Here is a 19,807-nt window from a genome sequence, read left to right on the forward strand (position 1 = left end):
GCCCGGCCTCCTCCCGCGCCCCTATGGAAGAGCCTGACAGCCCCATAGGCCCCTATAGGGGAGACCGGCCTCTTCCCACACCCCTATGGAAGAGCCTGACAGCCCCATAGGCCCCTATAGGGGAGCCCGGCCTCTTCCCACACCCCTATGGAAGAGCCTGACAGCCCCATAGGTCCCTATAGGGGAGCCCGGCCTCCTCCCACACCCCTATGGAAGAGCCTGACAGCCCCATAGGTCCCTATAGGGGAGCCCGGCCTCCTCCCACAGCCCTATGGAAGAGCCTGACAGCCCCATAGGTCCCTATAGGGGAGCCCGGCCTCCTCCCACACCCCTATGGAAGAGCCTGACAGCCCCATAGGTCCCTATAGGGGAGCCCGGCCTCCTCCCACAGCCCTATGGAAGAGCCTGACAGCCCCATAGGCCCCTATAGGGGAGCCTGGCCTCCTCCCACACCCCTATGGAAGAGCCTGACAGCCCCATAGGTCCCTATAGGGGAGCCCGGCTCCTGCTGCGCGCGGAAGGAGGCGGAGCCCCGCGAGCAGACGCGTCCCTCCTTCCCTGCCGTAGCTGTCGCGCCGCTGATTGGCCGCGCCGTCCCGGTGGGCGGGTCGTCCCCGCCCCTTCCTCCGTCGGCCGCCTCCCCGCCCACCTGTCCGCGCTGCCCTCCGCCGTGCGGGGCCATGGCCGAGGCTCTCCGTGCCCCTCGCAAGGCCCGCGGCAAGACGCGGGCTAAGGTAGGGCTGGGCCGGGGCCGGGGGTGGCAGCGCGGGGAGCCCGTCGGGGTGCTGCTCCGCGCCCCGCTTCGGCGGCCGGTGCCCCGCGGCCCCGCGGCGGGTCTGTCCCGCAGGTCCCGCTGGTGTGGCGTAGGTGCCGCAGGGCGGCGGGGTGTGCGGGGTGCGGGGGCACCCCCGGGGGGCTCTGGCGGGGGGTCGGCTCCTCTGCGGGGCTACTCGCGGGGTTTTACTCGTTAGAGCGGCGGCGGTGGTGGCCGCCCTGGGCCGTGTGTGTGCCCGTGTTTGCTCGGCTGAGGGCGGCGGGGTGGGGTGCGGGGGGTCGGGGGGGGTGGCGGCTCTCCGGCCCCGGAGCGCGGTGAGGGGAGGCTCGGGGGGTCGGCGGGCGGCTGGAGGGCGCGATGGGCCTTTCGCTGCAAAAGGGTCAGCAGGGTTTTTTATTCTTACGGCCTTCTCAAACCTCCCTGCGCAGCCGGGCAGCCGGGCTTGCCCCCGCCGTGGAGCGCAGCGCGGCGGAGCTCGTCGGCGTTCAGCTGTGCTTGGATGTCGTGCGGGGTCACAGGCTTGCTACGTCTCACGCGTTTAAGCCTGGCTTTGGAGCTGTCGAAGCGTGAGGCCGTGTGTAGCAAGGGATAGCGTTTGCTCCGCGTCGGTGGGTGCTGCGGTTGTTAGGTACCGCGCTTCCTAGGGTTTAATGCTGTTGTGAGCCCATCCCTCGTTCACGATGTTGGTACCGACAGCTTTCTGAAGGCTTTCCCTCCCTTAGAGATGTACTGTGGAGAGTTCTGGTAGTTTGGGGGAATAGTCTGAACTGAAATACCTCACCTCAGAGTTGAGTCAAGATAGGAATGTTTCCCTTATTAGCTTAACCTCTATACGTTGTAAACTGCACCGCATAGAGCAAAGTCGTGGCTGTTAAAGCCCCCTGAAAACAGATTAACGGATTCACTGACGCTGTTTTGTAAAACAAGGGTTAGATCCAGGTATCGTCTGGGGCTGTGATTCCTGAACTCAAGGCAAGTAAAGGTTGGAGGGAAGAGCAATGCCAGAAGAATAAGTGTGTCATTGTGTTTGTTTTGATTCAGCCCCACAGCATGAGCAAGGCAGTCAGCTCTAAAGACTGCTGCTTAAGGGAATCAGTCCCCTGCAGGAAGGCACTGAGTCACGGGTGACGCTGGCCCTTCATTAACGACGTGTGTACGGTGACTCCAGTGGCTACTGTCTTTGGCCGTCCCTTCCAGGTGTAATTCACTTGGAAACAATTCACTGGCGATGTCATGTGCGAGAATCTAGAATCCTTCGGTGTTACACATGACCCATTCCTGATATATTTTTTTTTTCTCTTATTATGCTTGGCTCTGTAAATACGCAGGGGTGTTTGAGGATGCACTTTGGGGCCCAGTCATGTCAAGGACTTCGCCATTCCAACGCCTCAGAAACAGCCATAATCCTTTAATAAGCTGAAATTCTCGTGAGCTGGGAGAAAGGCTGGCTCAGCTGTGGAGCTGCCAGGTAGTGAAACGGAGCCCAGGGCTTTCTGAAAATAGTAGCCCAAAGGGAAGCATGTCCAGCATCAGTAACACCAGACTGATCTAAAGGCAGGGAGGTGGCAAAACCAGTGAACCTGGAACGGGTGAACACGAGGGTGTACGTCAGTGGGAGGCACTCAGTTGCTCCAGAGATGTTTTCTGAGAAGCAGTAGATGTCCTTGGAGCTAGAGGTGTTGTTTACTGACATGCCAGGAGAGGAGGATGATTAGGCACAGGACAAAGCTAACGAGCAAGTGTTGTCTTTGACTTGAAAGAGTAAACTTTCAGAAGAAAGAACAGCAGGTTTTGCTTTCATGTTAATTCAGGACCTGATTTCTTTCATCCTTTCTCTGATGAAATCCTTGTTATGGCATTTTTTGCCTTGGAAAGTGAGAACTGAAATGCGCTTCTTAAATTTTGAAAGAAAATATTTTATCTAACACTAACATTTGGGAGAAATACGGGATGCTACTCAAAGATAAAGGGAGTTTCTTCTGTAGGAGGACTGCAAGAGGGAACGTTGAGATTGTAGACGGGCAAGGACGAGCATGTGTTTGTAAAGTATGTGGCTCAGTACACTGTCAAAAATAAGATCTAATGATATAGTATCCTTTGGAAATTACTGACTTCGGATTAATTGGCAGGAGGTGTTTATTTTAACTAGAAGTCCTAGTTTAAAGAATTGTGCTGATCTTTTTTTAACTCCTCACCTGTAGCTTTAGCTAGCCCTGGAGTCTGTCAGGAGCATTTTGTGATTAGAATTGTTTACAGCTTTTAATGTACTGGAAAATATAGTCTGAAAACAAAGCCAGTGTCTTGCCATTTTGTAAAAGAGCTGTGAGCATATGCTTGATCTAAAATTAGGCTTGAGATTGAGGTTAGCAAGGGCCTTGATTTGAGCAGTTTTCATGTATGCCCTCTCATAAGGCAAAGTCATGTCAGAGGTTTAGTGAAAGTATATGTGATACTGTCAGCAGGTTTCCAAAACTGTCATCTTTTCCTTAGTCCCGGAGGAGTATTGAGAGCTTTTCCTAATTTCAGCTGTGTTCTTTGTTATATTATCTGAGTCATCCAAAACTGGAGTGCTGTAACCCAACTGTTCCCAGTTTTGCTTCTAATTAACTGGTGGGTATATGCAAAGAATTTACAAATTGCAAAACGTTTTGCCAATTTTTTGTTTAACAAACTGGCAAGCGATTTAAAAATTGATAAAATCTTCGTTGATTTCCTGCGCAGCATTATTTCCCATGCTGTGCTTTGGAAAAGAGTCTAATCTATACCTTAGGCTGAGTTTATGGGAACTGTTTAGCCCCAAACTGATCTTAATTTAAAACTGGGCAGTTTACAAGTTTTTCTACATCTCTAGTGTGAAATAACCTATTGAAAATAAGTATTGAAAGTACTATGAAAGTAGGTATCTCAGTAATTGTACAGATGTGCTGGTTCTAGGACGTAATTAGGAGGGGCAGACTAGACCTTCTTTGTTCTGAAAGTACATTTTTGAAAATACTTTTCCATTCATTAAAATATTTCTGTAAAACTTAAGATGAATCACAGAGTAACTTTTTCTTCTGTAATATGGTGAAACCTAGTGACTCTTTTTAGAAGTCAGGGTCCTGCCTGTTATTTTTATTATTTTATATGTTAATGAAGCATTCTGTCCTGTGATATATGTAGCTTTTTGTATAGGAGTGTTGAAGCGTCATTCAAGAACTAACCAAGAAAATAGACAGATAGACAGTCTTCAAAGGGCAGCTAAAGAACAAGGAACTGTTTGGTACATTTGTTTTTACCTTTAATATTATGAAAATCAATGTGTTAAGAGGGTCTTTTGGAGTTGTGAGGTTGATAATTACTAGTTTTGTTGATGGTGGGATTTGGGTTGTGAGGGGGAGAGATTCACTTGGTAATGACTAACTCAGAAATTAACTTTTTTTTTTTCTAGGAAACAAAGATTAAAAGTAGTGAGGTAACCCGGATACAAGAGTCTGATGATGTCTTCCTCCCTCCCGTGGCAGAAGGGTCTTCTCAAGCCAGTGAAGTGCAAGTGGGGCTTCCTGAAGAAGTTACAGAAATTCAACTCAAAAGTGAAGTAGAGGATGGAAAAACGAAAAATGATGTGTGTGACATCCCCCAGAGTAATTCATCTTCAGCAAATGCAGCAACTCTGGAGCCTCCCACTGATGCAGAAGAGTTCAAAGCTGATCCTTCCCATGAGGAATGTCGGGAAGATGCCGAGAAGAGTGAAAGAAGCAAGTCAGACAAACCTCACAGCCCTGTGGAGGCAGTTGCTAGTGGGACAGGAAACTCTGATTTATTTAGTTCTCTTCCTTCCAGTGCCGCTGGCCCTCAGACAGCGGTGAGCCTTGCACGGGACGAAGGAACTGAAAATGTACCTGATGTTAAAAATCCTCTTTTACATTGTCCAGAGAAGCTTCCTCTTAGATTCTCACAGGTCTCTGAGAAATCCAAAGCATGTATTCAGCATTTGGGATTGAAACCAGTTTATCCAGACTTGCCAGATAAATTGTCCTATGAGAAGCCAACCATAATAGCAGTCAAACCGCTGTTACACAATGAAAGGCTGTATCCAGAGCTCCCAATTGAACAAGAATTGGTGCCATTTACCAGAGAACAGCTGAAAATCTTTGAGCCCTGTTCATGGTTGGAGAATGTTGACTCTTACGCAGAAGAATTTGCAAGTGTTGCTCATCAAGACAGGCATGAATTTTACGAACTGCTCCTCAACTACATGCGCTGCAGGAAGCAGCTGTTGCTGGCTGAGGCAGAATTGCAGACTATGATGACAGACTGTCAAAATATTAAGGGGAGACTATGGACTTTTAAAGAAGAACGGAAAACTGTGCAGGTGCTGTTGCTGAAGCTACTTTTGAACCCAAACTATTTGGACATGATTCCAGGCACTAATTTTACCTGCTGTCAAGTTTACCATATTCAAGCTGTTTTAATCTAAAGGAGATGATTGTCTGTCTTTTCTGTCTCTCTACTGATCTCCAGTACTTCAAAGTACAATCCTGTTGAGATTTAGGGCAGTTTGTTGTTTGAATTTTAAACTCTGATGAGTGTAGGGTAGTGGGATCTCCTAGCCATCTCTTTTGTAGTCAGACACATGTTTGTAGTCAGTCAGAATAAGTCTGTGTACAGCCAGTTCTGCCCGTAGTGTTGGGTGAAGTTTGTGCTGCAGGACTTCAGGTAGATGCAGGGGATACATGGTGGGGTAGGACTTCAGAATGACTGTAGCAGTGATGTCCCGTCTGGCCTGCTGCCTATAGAGACAGCTTTCACTGACATCCTTCCTGACTGTCCCGCTGTCAGAGGCGGCAGCTGCAGAGGGGGTTGAGTCGTGCTTGTGGGTGACCCCGGGGCTCAAGGCACAGTGAGCGTGAAGTCCATCCATGTCCAGTAACTGTTGCTCAGTCAGTGGTGCTGTGGTTTTAGCTGCTTCCAGGGTGGTCATGGTACTCTAGCATTTCTGTGTGTGAACTGGATGGGTCTGGGGAGCAATTTGGTGCATGCACCAGAAAAATTTTCCCCCAAACTCATTCTGTGTAACTTGTTTTTGGAGCTGGACATTACAGTGGGAGTGAATGAAATTGTTCTGGTGCTCTGATGCTGCTTATAGCCAGCACATCATCAAAATTGCCCAAGGGTGCTCAGTACCTATGTATGTGGTGGCTTTTACTGCTGTTGCTGTGGGCGCAGCGCCTCTCCTGTGCAGGTCTTCAGAGTTGAGACGTTGAGAGACGTCCAGTGAACAGATTTGACTCTTTTCCTTTTTACTAGGGAAGAGCAACATGTATCACTGAACCCCACTGGACCCTTTAGGTTTTTGTTTATCACCTTCTACACTGAAAGCAATTTTGACTTCACTCTTACCTCCCCACTGGTTATCATACAGTTGGCTACGCTTGCTGCTTCCTTTACTGCATCCCAATTCATGATGTATTTATTGTACATCCAGAATAATTGTTGTCTGTATACTAATTTAAAATGCTTATTCTGCTAACTTAGGACACACAGGGATACTTTCAAGCTAAGCGTCTAAAGTACTGATTCTGAAGAATGTTTCCATGTTGCATGAATTAAAATAGGAATGTTATGTATTGTGCTGAGGAATTAGAGATAGGGCAGAGGAAGACTAGTCTCAGATTTTAATTCCAGATTGGGAAGAAAGTTAGAGTACAGTTCATTTCTGAAAATTTTAAATGTATAATGGGGAATTGCTCTAAAAGTTTTGTTCTGGGAGCTTAGAAATATACTTCTCTTGTTTCAGTAGATACTTCCACTTTAAAATAGTGGTCCAAATATTTATGGAAGTCTATGAACTGAGAGGTACTTGCGCTCACTGGGAGTAGAGCGACCTGCTTTTGTTCACATCTGTCAGGGGTACAGACAAGTCACATCAAAGCCATTTCTAAATCTGAGTTATTGAGGGTTTATAGTAATTTTTTCAGAAGTCAGGGTTATGCATCTTTAGTAATCAGCAGCTCTAAAAAGCATGTAGGATGTTCTGACATGTTTGTCTTGTTTACCTGTGAAGAGGCCCCTTTCATAAAAGCTTTCAAATCTGTGGAGGGTTATGTCAAGGTTAATTTCTGTAAGCACACTTGACCCAACAAAATGACAAAGCCACTTAAATAATTGCTTTGTTTCCAGGGTGTCTGTGCAGATCAGTGCAAAGTGACAGGACACCATTGCTACCAGACAGTAGAGCTGAAGGAAGGTGTGTTGGGGGAACTGAAAAAGCTGTTTGAAGCCAAAGCAGAGCATGTGCATCAGACACTGGTGCTGCACTCCTACACTTCGTCTTTGTCCCGGTTGCAAGTGGAGTCGTACATCTACAGGTTGCTCAGCAGCTCGTCCTTGCTGAGATCAGTGGCTCTTAAGCAGCAAGAACAAGGTGCGTTGCTGGTCTAGACTGCTTCCCGTGCTGTTTAAGGTGCCCAGAATCTTGTTCACCTGCAGTTTTGGAGTCTTGTGGTGGAATTTGTATACTGGAGAGTTTCTCCTGATACCAAAACCTGCTATTCTTATGTAGGTATCAGTGAAACTCTTCTCTCACAGGCAAAAGTCCAATTCTCATACCTAATTCACCTGGAGAGTGGAAGTTGAATGCAGGAGTGCCTTTTTCTGTCTAGGCTGTATACTGCCACTGATCACTGTAGAGGGACACGGGTGGGACGGGACGGGACACCTCGACTCCAGTCCCTTGTGAAAGGCACGGAATAATACAGTCCCTTTTCTGCATTGATTATGCACAATTCTAAAACCAGCAGGATGTTATTCCTGTTTTAAATTCTCTTAGAAGGCCATTTGAAATCTTGCAGCGCTAATATTTAGAAATCTTTTTGGTTTTCATCCTAGGTGTGTAACTTATTTGGGTTTGTGCCAATATAGTCTTTTAGCTGAAGTATTCCTCCCCGTCTAGGAAGTACATTTATCCTTCCTAGCGCTCTTCTCTTTGCCCCCCAACTCCCAAATAGTTTATATGCATAGTAAATGGTGGTTCTTACAAAGTTTATGTTGAGGGAAGGCCTTTTATGAGAGTAACTGTAGTATTTTCTTCTTGTAATTAGTGTCCAGTGCTTAATTATAAGATTAAATAAATTACTCTAAATTGTTCTTCTCTGTCAGATGTAGCAAGCAGCTGTGTTGAAATATCTTGGTATTTATAGATACAGAGAGCAAGTTTTCTATATACTCCCAAAAGTATTACTTATGCTACTCTGAGTTGCTCATCAAAGCTTCTTATTTCTGTTTTTAATTTACAGTTTTAAAGCAGTCAGAAAATCTTTCTTCAGACTTGAGCCACCTGAAGGAGTGTATCAGCGTCCTTTTCAGTTTCACTCGCAGAGTTATCGAAGATCCTCAGTTTCAGAGTGACCTCCTTTTGTGGCTGCGGAGACTGGTGAGGCAGTGAGCATGGAGACAGCTGTTTGATACCACACATGGGATGAATTCGGGAGTAATTGCTGAGAGTGTTCCTCTCAGTGTCCCACATGCAATGACTTTTTCTGGGGTTTGTTCTACTTGAGGAGCAGAATTTGTTAGTGTATCTTTAGAATGAAATCCCTTGTCTGATGAAGGCCATGGAGGTCAGCAGCATTAACGAGGACTGGCACTTGAGCAGCCAACACTGCTCAAAGTGGACTTAATACTCTATTCATTATGCTTTTACTGATTTTGAAAGTAAAAGTATTCAGACTTGTAATTTTTGAGAAATTCTTGCTGATTTCTAAAAAATTAGTTTTTAATGCAATTGTAAAGTAATTGATTTTTCTACACCAAAGAAACATTTTGTGGCTTTTAAGCCAAGCAAGCAGACTTTTAAATATTGTTCTCCTGCAACTTGCTCTGAAAATGGGGTTTTGTTAGAAAGCATGGGAAGAGAAATTAAAAAAAAAAACCCCATATTACTCTAGTTAGCAAGACTGTAAAGGAAGAAACCTTGGCTTTGTTTACAAGATTCTGGTGTACCTCCCTTTAGGTGTCAGTGTTGCAAAGAGTTGGCTGTCCCAGTGACCATCTCTTCCTCTTCAACCACGTCCTTCATTGTCCAGCTGGGATCAGCAAATGGGCTGTTCCATTCATTCAGGTGAGAATGTTTAATTTTTTATTGCCAGGAAGTTGGAGTTGGGAATGCAGTGGGTAGGAGAGAAGAGTGTCGTGTGCCTAGTCAACCCCTCAACAGCGTGGTGTTTCTCCAGGTGTGTGTAATCATGGTAACAGTGGGGTGTTTGTCAAGGGATGCATTCACCCAAGTCAGTCCAACCATGAGCAGGTTAACAAGGAAACGCACTTCTTGTTCTTGGCTAGAGAGACTCCGTGAAAGGGAGTCAAGGACTTGCCGTGGGCCTCAGAAAGCCTCGTGCAGCAGCAGGTTTTGGGAGTGCTCTCCAAGAAAAGGAAAGACTATTTAGCCTTGAACCTGCAGCTGTATATGAGACAAGTGAGACTGGAGGAAGCTCTGTGATGTATAAGGGATGAGAAAGAACAGGTTTTTATATCCTGCATGTTGAAATAGGACCTGGTTTCCATGCAAAGTTTGTTAGTTAGGTAATTTCAAGGGCAAGGGAAAGGGTTCACTTTGTATAGATCAGAGAGAGTACAGATATCCAAAGGCACCAGGGCATTGTTCCACAGTTTTCTTCCTCCAAGAGGGCAAGATGTTGGAAATCTAGACATAGGAAAAGGATTGCAGTTAGAGTAAGAAGGGAAAGGCAAACAATTAAAAAGGATAGAATAGAATCATTTAGGTTGAAAAAGACCCTTAAGATCATTGAGTCTAGCTGTTAACCTAACATGGTAGGATCCTAACTTCCCTTGTGCTCAACATCGCAATTACCCTTGGTGCCCAGAAGTACATGAGAAACAAAGAGAGAAGTTGTCTTTTTGTGGAGCTTTTGGTGTTTTTTTTTTTTTTTGTTTTTCCTCTGTTTAATTCCAGTAAGTACGTCTTTTGGACAGCTCCCAGTGTTTTGCTATAGTAATGCTTCCTCCAAGGTGTGGGTGCTGTCTTTTATGGCTACTTTTTAGTCTGAGCAAAATGCTAGTGAAAATATGAAACTCAGTATTTGAGTTTCTCTGATAAAACTAATATGCCCTTTGTTTTAATTACTTAGATTTACTTAGATTTTTTGCATTTCATTTCAGATCAAAGTCTTGCATAACCCATCAGGTGTCTTTCACTTCATGCAATCTCTTGCCATGTTGATGTCTCCTGTCAAGTAAGTATGAATATGATTTTACAGTTATGTTCTGATTATTTAAGAGTAGAAAACATTAAACAAGATCTGCTTATAAAACCATGAAAGTTCATTGCAGTCTAAGTCATAAAAGCAGGCACAAATAAGAGATTCACAGTTTAACTGAAACTCTTTTTACTCATTCGTCTTCAAATACAGCCTTGGCAGTACGTTCTCCTACTTTGCCGGTGCAATGCAGCTTGCTTTCACCTGTCAAATTGCTCGTGAAGACTGACATACCTGTGTGTTTTGTTACTGTGACTTATGAAATACATAAGTTCTTGCCTTCCATGATAGCCTGTTCGATATACTGTCTCTGCAACGGAAGCCCTTGGGTAAAGGGTTTGCTAACTTGGTGTATATGCTGGGCTTTTATTTTTCACCTTTTTTTTTCAATCTGGAAGGAGTACATGGTGCTTGGAGAAGGTAGTTAATGGAATCAGTCATTAGTGAAAACTGTTACGTGCTTCAGATAAAATACTTAAGTTGCCTCCCCCCTGCCCAAATTTTAATGTCAAAGAATCACATTGGTGGTGTTCAGGGTTGTCATTTTGATCTTGATAGCCTGACCCTGAGTGAAGTGGCAGTCCTGCTTATTGGAGGCTATTATTTTAAATGGTTTTGTTTTCATATTTCCTGTTTAGAGCTGCCTGGGGAAACCAGCGTATCCTGAGGGCATGCGTGTTACCAGGGCTTTTTGGTGTTTGTGTTTTGAACAAGGGCTAACTTATGCCTGGAGTGGTGCTCTGAGTGTTGATACAAGAACTCAGAGCCTCCACAACGGCTGTACTTACTGGTAAAAGAGCTGAGACTTGTTACAGCTGCTTCATGTCAGGAACAAGTTTGAATTTTGAATTTGGTTTGTGAAGTCAGTATCTTAAAACTTGTATTTCATTTGAAATATGTTCGTATTATCAGAGTATAAGTTCAAGGAGACCGGGAGGGTGATACTATGCAGGGGTTCTGTGGAGAGTTCTGGTGGAACTTTTCTAGTTAGAAGGAAGCTGGATGCTGTGATTTCAACTTTGTATACAACCTTTCTGCGTGTTTAATTTGTTGGTATATGCTTGAACAACTAAGGATTTATACGTAACAGAGTCTGAAAACTAGCATCCCAGACTTAGGGTGGTCTAATGCATGGAACTGGAGCTGGCTTGATTTGAGGCGACTCTTTCCTGGAAGATCTTTAGTTGTGGTAGCTCAGCGTACCTAAGGCCAGTCTTACTAACGCTGACATGGTGTCCAGCTAATGCAGCTGTGAAAGCTGTGTAGTGGAACTGGGCTGCACTGGTCATCCTGGTCATTGTTGACTCACCAGGCGATAGCCTTAAATGGGTGCTGTACAGTGCCTCTTCTGAAATAAAACTCTTCCTTTTTTTTTTAAAGGACTTTTCTCACAAATGGAAAAGAGTAGTGTTATTTCTTGCATACTTAATGTGCTTGCTCTACAGGGCTGATAGACATTGTTGAGAATATTGCTTGGAAGATGGCTTATGGAATACAACAGATTGGTGCGAGTCTTGTAGGTCATGAGGTTATTTTAAGTACTTGTTAATTTCTTGTTCTTGTGTATGTTTTTTAATATCTTAACTAAAAGGTGATTAAACTTAGAACTTTTAATTTTCTGATTTTTGTAAACTTGTTTTTTTTTCACTTTAAATCAGAAATCGGGAGGACTTTATGTGCCATATGAAACCAACTGAAAGAAAAAGTTCCTCTTCATCTGGGAAGGAGTCTGGGAACTGGACCTTGGTAGATGAGGGTGGAGAAGAGGTACAGCAAATGACTGCTTTCTTTCTTTCTTTCTTTGTGCTTTAGCTCAAGATTGTTTTATTGATATTGTGAAACAGAGAAAGAAAAACTTACTGTTTAGTTAAAAAGCATCATTTGAAATTTAGGTCTATTTATTCTCCTTATCTCTGATATAACTGTATATAGTGGATCTTTTGGAAATGAGTATTAACAGATAAAAATTAAACTTATTGGAGCTATTGCATGCAAAAGGAGCATGGAAGTAGACATATGTTTGAATAGGTGTTTCCCTTCAGAAGCTATGTTGGGCTAGCTTAGCGTGGGCTCTAGTTCTGATTCCTAGCTGATGAGGCCTGTTATATAGAGACACATACAGAAGAGGAGTTTAGGAGTTTGGAGGGAGCAGGGTGCGTGAGGGATTTGAGATGACGGTCTGTGTACGGCCACGATGGAAAATCACAAGCTGAACAGAGCTGTGAGAACGCGGCCTTGAAGACGGGAGCGGGGAGGATTGTTACTGAACAACGTGTTGTTGCAATCCGGGGGCTGCAGTTCGCCGGCAGGGCACGCACCTGGCAGGCCTTGTTGCTTGCCCCGGCCCCGCACGCGGCAACGTCTAGTCAGTACTTTTCCACTCAGTCTGCCGAGGGTATGAAAAAGCGCGGCTCAGAGCGGAGAGAGGAGAGAGGACACAGACTCTACGAACCACAGGGGACGCCCTGAAGGTGCCGCACCTACCTCCCTTCTCTGTGCTGACCCCGCTAATGGTCACCCTCCTGCTCAGCGGTGTCTCGGGCGTAGTCGGGTTGGTAAGGCTCTCATAAAGGGGAAACAATACGCTAGTAACTGCTTATGCAAGGCTGTAATAGAGCAATAAATACTGTTGTGCTTTTAAAATATCGTGTGTTTGGTGAATTTTGTGCATAAGAATCCTGCAAACCTGTTACACAGGGAAGGAGAGTTTGTTTGCACGTTCTTTGTTTCCCTCCTACAAACAGACTGTAATTGGTACAGTAGTGAAGTCCTTCTACCATGTGTTTTGTTGCAAGGCTCTTAAAAGGGATTGTTTGCATTTACCAATAGGATGAGGATCCTGAAACAAACTGGATTCTGCTTTTCGAAGAAGACTTGATTTCCCTCTTGTCACAGTTTCCATTTCATGAACTCTTTCAGCAGCTCCTTGGGATTAAGCCTGGGGGTAAGTCATCTGCTAAAGAGTTATTCTTCATTTTGCTTATGCTAATTGTATTATTGACTAGAACTGCCAAGAATGATACTGCATTATGAGAGTATCTGAGTGAAGTAATAACATGTGCAACAGCTCATGGACTACATAGCTAAGATGGGAGTGTATGCCATGTGTATGGGCTAACTTAAAAACTTACAGCAATACTAGCATGCAAAACGTTAGTCCTTTCCCTTAGTTTTGATCTGCTTGGTATTTATACTCACAGATATACTTTAACAACTAATTTTCCCCTGATGCTGTGAAAAGCATAAAGCTAACAATGACTTTGTTCTGGTCATACCCCTCGCGGGATGGCGGAACCGAGGGTCAGAACTCCACGCTTGCTTTGCAGCTACGCTGCGTCTCCGCCACTCAGTCATTCGGCAGCCACACCAGAGTTAGCTCAGCTCACTCATACTTAGTTATCAATTTTGCAGCACCTGACGGGTATATCCAAATCCAATATCAACAGGCCAGTACCCGAGTTCAGTATCAATAAGTCCGTACCACCAGAGTACAAAAGTTACGTGGGTTACAGAAGCGTACCAATACCAAAAGCACGTTATTGCAGAAGTACGAAGCCAAACCCGCGCTCGTACCCGTGCACTAAATACCAGAGTACGCCGCTCACAACACGCGTGCACGAAACCGAAAGTACAAACGCTTATAGAAGTTGTGTACCCAAACAGAACAACCAAAGTACACTACCCACGATGAGCGTGCACCACCAGCCGTGTCCCTCAGGCACTAGTAGCCTGGATATAGCGCTCTGTGAAGGACGTCTCCTATGGCTTATGAGAACCCCGAATGACCGGTCCCAAATTCCAAAACAGAAAATGAAAAATATTTAAAGAATACTGTTATTCCTTTAGATGGTCCTTGTCTGCTCCTGCAGTGATCTGACTGAGGCGAGGAGTCCCTCCAGGAAATCCTGGGGGTACCCTAGGGAGTCCTGTTCTCAGCGGGTCCCACCTGGGGTGCCAAATCGATGCTGTGAAAAGCCGAAATCAGGACTGAACAGTCTGAACGACTGTTAAGCAGGCTGTCTTTATTGCAGCGCTGGACGCACAGGGGATCACTGCTCCTAATGCGCCTGCCCGCACAGGGCTAGTTGCCTAACTTATACAAGCTCTACATACATACTCATTAGTTTCCCAAGAACTCATTATCATACGCAAACGTCCTTTGCGCATGCCTGTTGGTGTCTGTGGGTGGTCGTCAGGGGTCTCTGGATGAAGGATCTACTCTTCCTCCTGTGTCCCCTAGTTAACCCTTGTTTTTGTGCAGACTCAGTTCTGAGATAGCATGGGTACTGTCCTTGAGGGATGGTCTGTTCTGGTTTAGTGTTTTGTTCTGCAGCTCCTTATTGTTATGGTTCTGTACATCTGCTTCTAAGGTCAAATGATGTTGTTGTAAATTTGTTTAGGTACTTCTTGTCTTGAAATCTTTCTGACTCTCCCAAGGCAATAAGTTTTAGTCATAACAGTTCTAACTCTTACCACCTCCCTTGCCTCTTCGCTGTAACGTTACTGTGATTTTTTTCTCTACATTTATTTGATCACTCTTTATACTGTTAAATCTGTGGAAAAGTACTTGAAGATAATTGTTTTCTGCATGTCTTATAACCTGCAAATATTATTTGTACTTAACAGGTATTTATTGTTGATTTCAGAAACAAAACATAAATTTCAGTTCACTATAAGTAGCAGTGAACTGTTTGCCAGCTATATGGTGAACTGTTGCTTTAAGTGCTTGTTAAGTTACTTTAAAAATCCAGAATTCACAAACTTTTTTGAGACTTACCTTTTTCTGTCTTGATCTTAGGTGTTTATTTTCCTGAAAAAACAGCTCCTTATGAGATGATGAAGATTTTTGCTTTTGCAAACTCTGTGGTGGAACTTCTGTCTTTGGGGTTAGAAACATTTAACAGAGCACGATACCGACAGTTAGTGAAGCGAATCGGTCAGCTGATCAAGTAAGGGCATATCTTCTCAGTGATATGGTTGAATGTTTTTCATACAGTTTGGTTTAAAGTTCAGAGCTGCCAAAAAATCCCCAAGTAACTCACCGTGAAACAAAAACCCTAAAACATGTCCTTCTCTGTGAGTTCTTGGGTAGCTTTTGCTCTGAGAGTTGGTCAGTTCAGGGTCAGCTGATCTGGGAATCTGAAATCCCAGGGTCCTTCACTCTAAAGCTGCCAGTGAAGTGGGGAATTGTAGTCTAAGTGCTGTGGGCAGCAGGATGACTTCTGTCTGGGATGTGCTTAGGCTTGTCTTGGAAAGTCACTGAAATCCAACAGTTTCTGGAATCGCCCCTATCTATAACCAGTGTTACTGCTTTCTTTCTGTTGTTATCCAGAATTGTTTTAGAGTTTTTAATTTGATGATTTTCAAGGACCATATTGTTTTACTAAGCAAATGTAACTGAAACCTAAAAGTTGCTTTTCATTTTTAAGTCTCTAGCAGTCACTTTATATGGCTTCTATGATTGTGTTTTCAAGGGGGATATAGTTAAACCAGAAACAAAACCTACGGGGTTGTGTCCTTAGAGCAGTAACTTTCTCAGTATAATTATTCCTATGTGAGCCTTTTGCATGTACTGCCATTTCACAATGTAGGATTACTTCAAGGCTCCAAAGTTCGTACACGAACTAATTTAGTATAACAGAATATTATACATTGTTTGCTTGCAAAACCAAGGAAGGATAACACATGGATTTTAGACTAACTCTGTCTGAAGAGGGGAGGGAAATGCTATTTAGATGGAAATACCTGGAAACCAGACGACAAAGAATTGAACATGTCTCTTGTGGCTAGGCTTATCTAGTTGCACTTGTCTGTGTTTTTATATGGCGATGACATACTTAATGGTCCTTCTTCGACTTGTTTGTTCTGCTGTGTAGGATGACACTTTGTCATGTGAGTGACCACTGGGCCCAATATGTTAGTGGCAATAAGCAATATGGATCAGTAGCGCTTCCTTACTCTGCGGAAAAATTGCAACTGGAGTTCGATGAGTTGTTTTTTAGAGCTGTTTTGCATGTTCTGAAGGCAAAAAGGTAGGCTGTCCAATGTGGCTGACACTGGCTTCATCTTGGAGGGGTGAAATATTTGAAACTGTGAACTGCTGGAGCTTTGAATACTTAATGGTTTAAACAAGATTGCAATATGCAGGATTTTTCAGCATACTGATAGCATAAAGATGGGGAGTAATTACACCTTGAATTCTAGCATCTGGCAGAAGCTCAGTTCAGTTCAGAATGAGTTTAACTCAGAATTTGAGATGCTAAGAATCATCCTCTCGTTCCTAATTCTGTTATATGGCAGAGACGTGGGCATATGTCTCCTTTTCAATTGTTGGGATTGATCAGGGTGAAACTGTTTCCATTTGTCTCTTCCAATCCAACAGGTTGGGAGTCTGGTTGTTCATGTCTGAGATGCCTTACGGAACCTTATCTAGCAACATGCTCTGGAGGCTCTTCTTTGTCATGCACTGCGCAGAGAGCGAGGACCTGGAAAAGCTCTGTTCCAGTCTGCAACCTGCTGACTGCAAACAAAGACTCAAAGGTAGAATTCCTTCACTCAGAACCAGTTCTCATAGATTCGTTACTGCTGCATCAGCTATAGGTTTAATTCTTTTCAGGTTTCGCTGTTAAATACACCCTCAGCAGCAGCATGACTGGTCCGGAATGTTTTGGGCAGTTCATGTGCTTACAGTACTTATTTGACCAAACTCTCATTTTAATAGGAATTGTTTGTACCTGCCGTCCTTTTAGTTTCTTCTCTGACAGTGACTGCTACTGGCTGCTTCAGAGAGCTGCAAAAACTCTGTGCAGTAGGTACATCTCATGTATTCTTGAACCAGGTCCTTTCTTGACCTTTGATAGTATTTGGGGAATGAGATGTAAATCCTGAAATAAAGAATTTTGTATCACTTAGGTTTTTTGTGAGCTGTTGACTGTTGTCAACTGTTAAGCTGTTGACATTTGTATAAATACCCCAGTCCTTCTTATTTTCTTCCCTCGCTAAACTTGCTAGTTTTGGCTTCAGTAAGTTACATTGTGGGAGACCTGGTTATTTTCCACACCTTGAGATGTTTCCCTTATCCAAGCCTTGTTTTGATGTTTTTCTTGTCTTATATGCTACCTTTCTTTTCCCTCTTTCCCCATGACTTCTGCCCTGTGTTGATCTCCACAGTGATTGTAGTATCTTCAGCTATAGCAGAGTTAGCTGGAATGCTACTTTCTTGTTGCTGCTGCGTTCACAAAAAATACTTCAGGACTTGATTGATAGGGAGTTACTGCTTTGTTTACCTGTCTCCCTATGTCACAGCCTCTTTGTCTTCAGGGAGAGGAAATCTCACTCTGTCAGTTTTCCTTTTCAGGTAGCTGGTAGCCCAGATAGCTGTCACCCCATCAACCTAGTCTTTTGATGGAGAAGTAGAAGAAAACAGCATCTTGGGAGGTTACTGAGCATATTGACTCTGTGCGAGCTTAGCTAACATTTAAGGGAATTTATGCAGAGTGGGATATCAAGGCTGTAGCCGTGTTGCTTTATGAAGTGCTCATCTGTTTTGGGGGGTAAGTGCTAATCAGTAGCAGTTACACTGTTTCAGTAGGACCATTTTGTTTTTGTTTTTGCAAGAAACTTTTACTGCATCTGAAAGAGATGTGGTGGGTTGCAGCTCTGACAGTAACAAAGACTAAATTCTTTTTGATTTGTTCAGGCTTTGTTTTGCTTCTAGCTAACTTTAAAACATAAAAGTCCGTGGTATGCTGATGCAGGATATTTTATCCTCTTTATTCTCTTCCATAGGTAGTGTCAGCACAATACTATTTTTCACCACTGTCTAGACAGGGAATGTCAGTCAACATTGCTGCCCAGAGAGGTGGGGGAGTCACCATCCCTGGGGGCATTCAAACACGTGCAGACGTGGCCCTTGGGGACATGGTTTAGGAGGCCTGGGGGTGTTGGGCTGGGGGTTGGACTTGATGATCTTAGAGGTCTTTTCCAACCTTAATAATTCTATGATTTTCAGTGAAATCCATCTAATCTTCTGAAACAGCTTGTTTTGACTGACACCAATATAATACTGACTTAATTTCCTGTAATTCATACCCTAGAAGACCATGACACTAACATTCTCTTGGGAGAGAACCATTTTTTTATTGATTTCGCTTCCCAAGCTAAGTTTGAGAAATGTTAAGTGGTGAATATACAGGTGGTAGCAAGCCTTGGTGATTGATGGAAGCTTTAGGCTTGCTCATGTAGAGGTGGGAGCATAGTTGCTTCTAAGGGATAGGTAGAAATAACATGATAAAATGGAGTGCAGTATGGAGCTGCACTTACTAGGATGACCTCTGGACTTCGAGGGCTACCAGGTACAAAATAACCCCCTGGGGAAATACAGGAACTCCGGTTGCTTGAGGTTAATATGTTTACTGTGGAACACACGTTTTCACTGACAAGCAATGACCTAGTAGTTTCTTCTTGATGTTGGATACCTGTCTGAGTACAAACGTGCTCTCTGTAAGTTTTATAAATACAGGATTTAACAGTTTTGTCTCTGCTTCCATTGCAGTTGGCAATGAGAACCTGCTGAACAACATTTCTGGTTACAGTTTCTTTACTGCTGTTACCGAGGTTTGAGGAGCCACTGATTTTTAGGGTGTCTCTGAACTTGAGTTGTAGTGTGATCAAACGTGCAGAGGCGGAAGGGAATTGGCCCAGGTAGCAACTGTGTGCTGTTAGTGCAAAGCAATAACGTCATCACAAGATGTTATTGCTCTGCTGTGAGATGGTAGGATTTAGGTGGAGTCTCTTCTTCCCTTTTCCCTTGTTCACATCCTTCAGTCCCAAGCTGAAGGACCCAAGTCCCAAGTGGGTTTGGGGTTGGCAGCATTGTGGAGCCCGTGGTTTTATATATAGTAATGGCATAGTCTTTTTTATTTTGTCCTTCTATATTACCTAAAAAAAACCCCAGTCAACAACAAAAACCACTGTTCTCTAACTTCTGCCATAAGGATAAAGGGTAACATTGGGAAAGGGAGATGAATGGATGAGATATTCCCTGTATGTCTGTGGTATCTATCAGGAGTATAGTATACCTTGCTATATAGAAAAACTCTTCACTTAAATTGCACAGTCCTCTAGCGCACTGTTCATGAGATGTTTTGGCTGTACAAGCCTGACCTTCTCAGGCTGAGGTACAGTTGCAAAATTCTCGAAAGCCCTTAAAATAGAATGTAACCTAAGTGGAAGTCTTTAATCACAAGTGTGCTGAGCACATGCCTGTGCAGATTAAGTAGTTGAGTGCCACAGTGAGTGCTTTTTCAGTATATTCAACTGCTGTGATAAGATCATTATAAACAGTATTTATTGGCATGTTACATTTCAGAAGAAGCAGGCTACTCTTCAAATCATTTTACAGCTCAAATGCAGCTTTTAATGCTTGTTTTGCTGCACAGACTCTATTTAAAGTTATTTGGAAGAAATAAAAATTATTTTTAAGTCCTGTTTTGGTTTCTTTGTACATTTCCCTTCCTGTTGTCCCCCACCCCAAGGAATGAAATGTTTATTGCATTTGGCCTCATGACACTCAGGATTAAAGAGGAAGCCTGCCTTGAGTTCAAGTGACAGCATCTCTTAGCCTACCTGTCCTGTGCAGCTTCAGTTCTCTGTTTTCAGAGAGATTTACCAAACAAGTGCAATCAGTGATTTTCTCGCCTTGAGTTTGAGAAACTTAAACAGACCTTTCCTAACTCTTTGGACATAATCTAGGCCCAAGGATAGACGTTGAAGT

The 19,807-nt window shown here is 43.8% G+C and overlaps 1 protein-coding gene across 1 annotated transcript in view; it reads left to right on the forward strand.

The window, feature by feature from the left end:
• The first annotated feature begins 639 nt into the window (after positions 1 to 639).
• EPG5 (ectopic P-granules 5 autophagy tethering factor) overlaps positions 640 to 19,807 on the forward strand; it is a 57,578-nt gene continuing 38,410 nt past the window's right edge. Inside the window, exons 1-11 of the mRNA XM_064437683.1 lie at positions 640 to 734; positions 4,206 to 5,129; positions 6,938 to 7,181; positions 8,053 to 8,189; positions 8,769 to 8,876; positions 9,935 to 10,008; positions 11,691 to 11,799; positions 12,862 to 12,976; positions 14,831 to 14,981; positions 15,909 to 16,064; positions 16,415 to 16,572. Coding sequence (XP_064293753.1) covers positions 681 to 734; positions 4,206 to 5,129; positions 6,938 to 7,181; positions 8,053 to 8,189; positions 8,769 to 8,876; positions 9,935 to 10,008; positions 11,691 to 11,799; positions 12,862 to 12,976; positions 14,831 to 14,981; positions 15,909 to 16,064; positions 16,415 to 16,572 — 2,230 coding nt within the window. The 5' untranslated portion in view covers positions 640 to 680. The remainder of the gene's footprint in view (positions 735 to 4,205; positions 5,130 to 6,937; positions 7,182 to 8,052; positions 8,190 to 8,768; positions 8,877 to 9,934; positions 10,009 to 11,690; positions 11,800 to 12,861; positions 12,977 to 14,830; positions 14,982 to 15,908; positions 16,065 to 16,414; positions 16,573 to 19,807) is intronic.

The sequence above is a fragment of the Phalacrocorax carbo genome, chromosome Z, assembly GCF_963921805.1.
Source record: "Phalacrocorax carbo chromosome Z, bPhaCar2.1, whole genome shotgun sequence".
Taxonomy (NCBI): domain Eukaryota; kingdom Metazoa; phylum Chordata; class Aves; order Suliformes; family Phalacrocoracidae; genus Phalacrocorax; species Phalacrocorax carbo.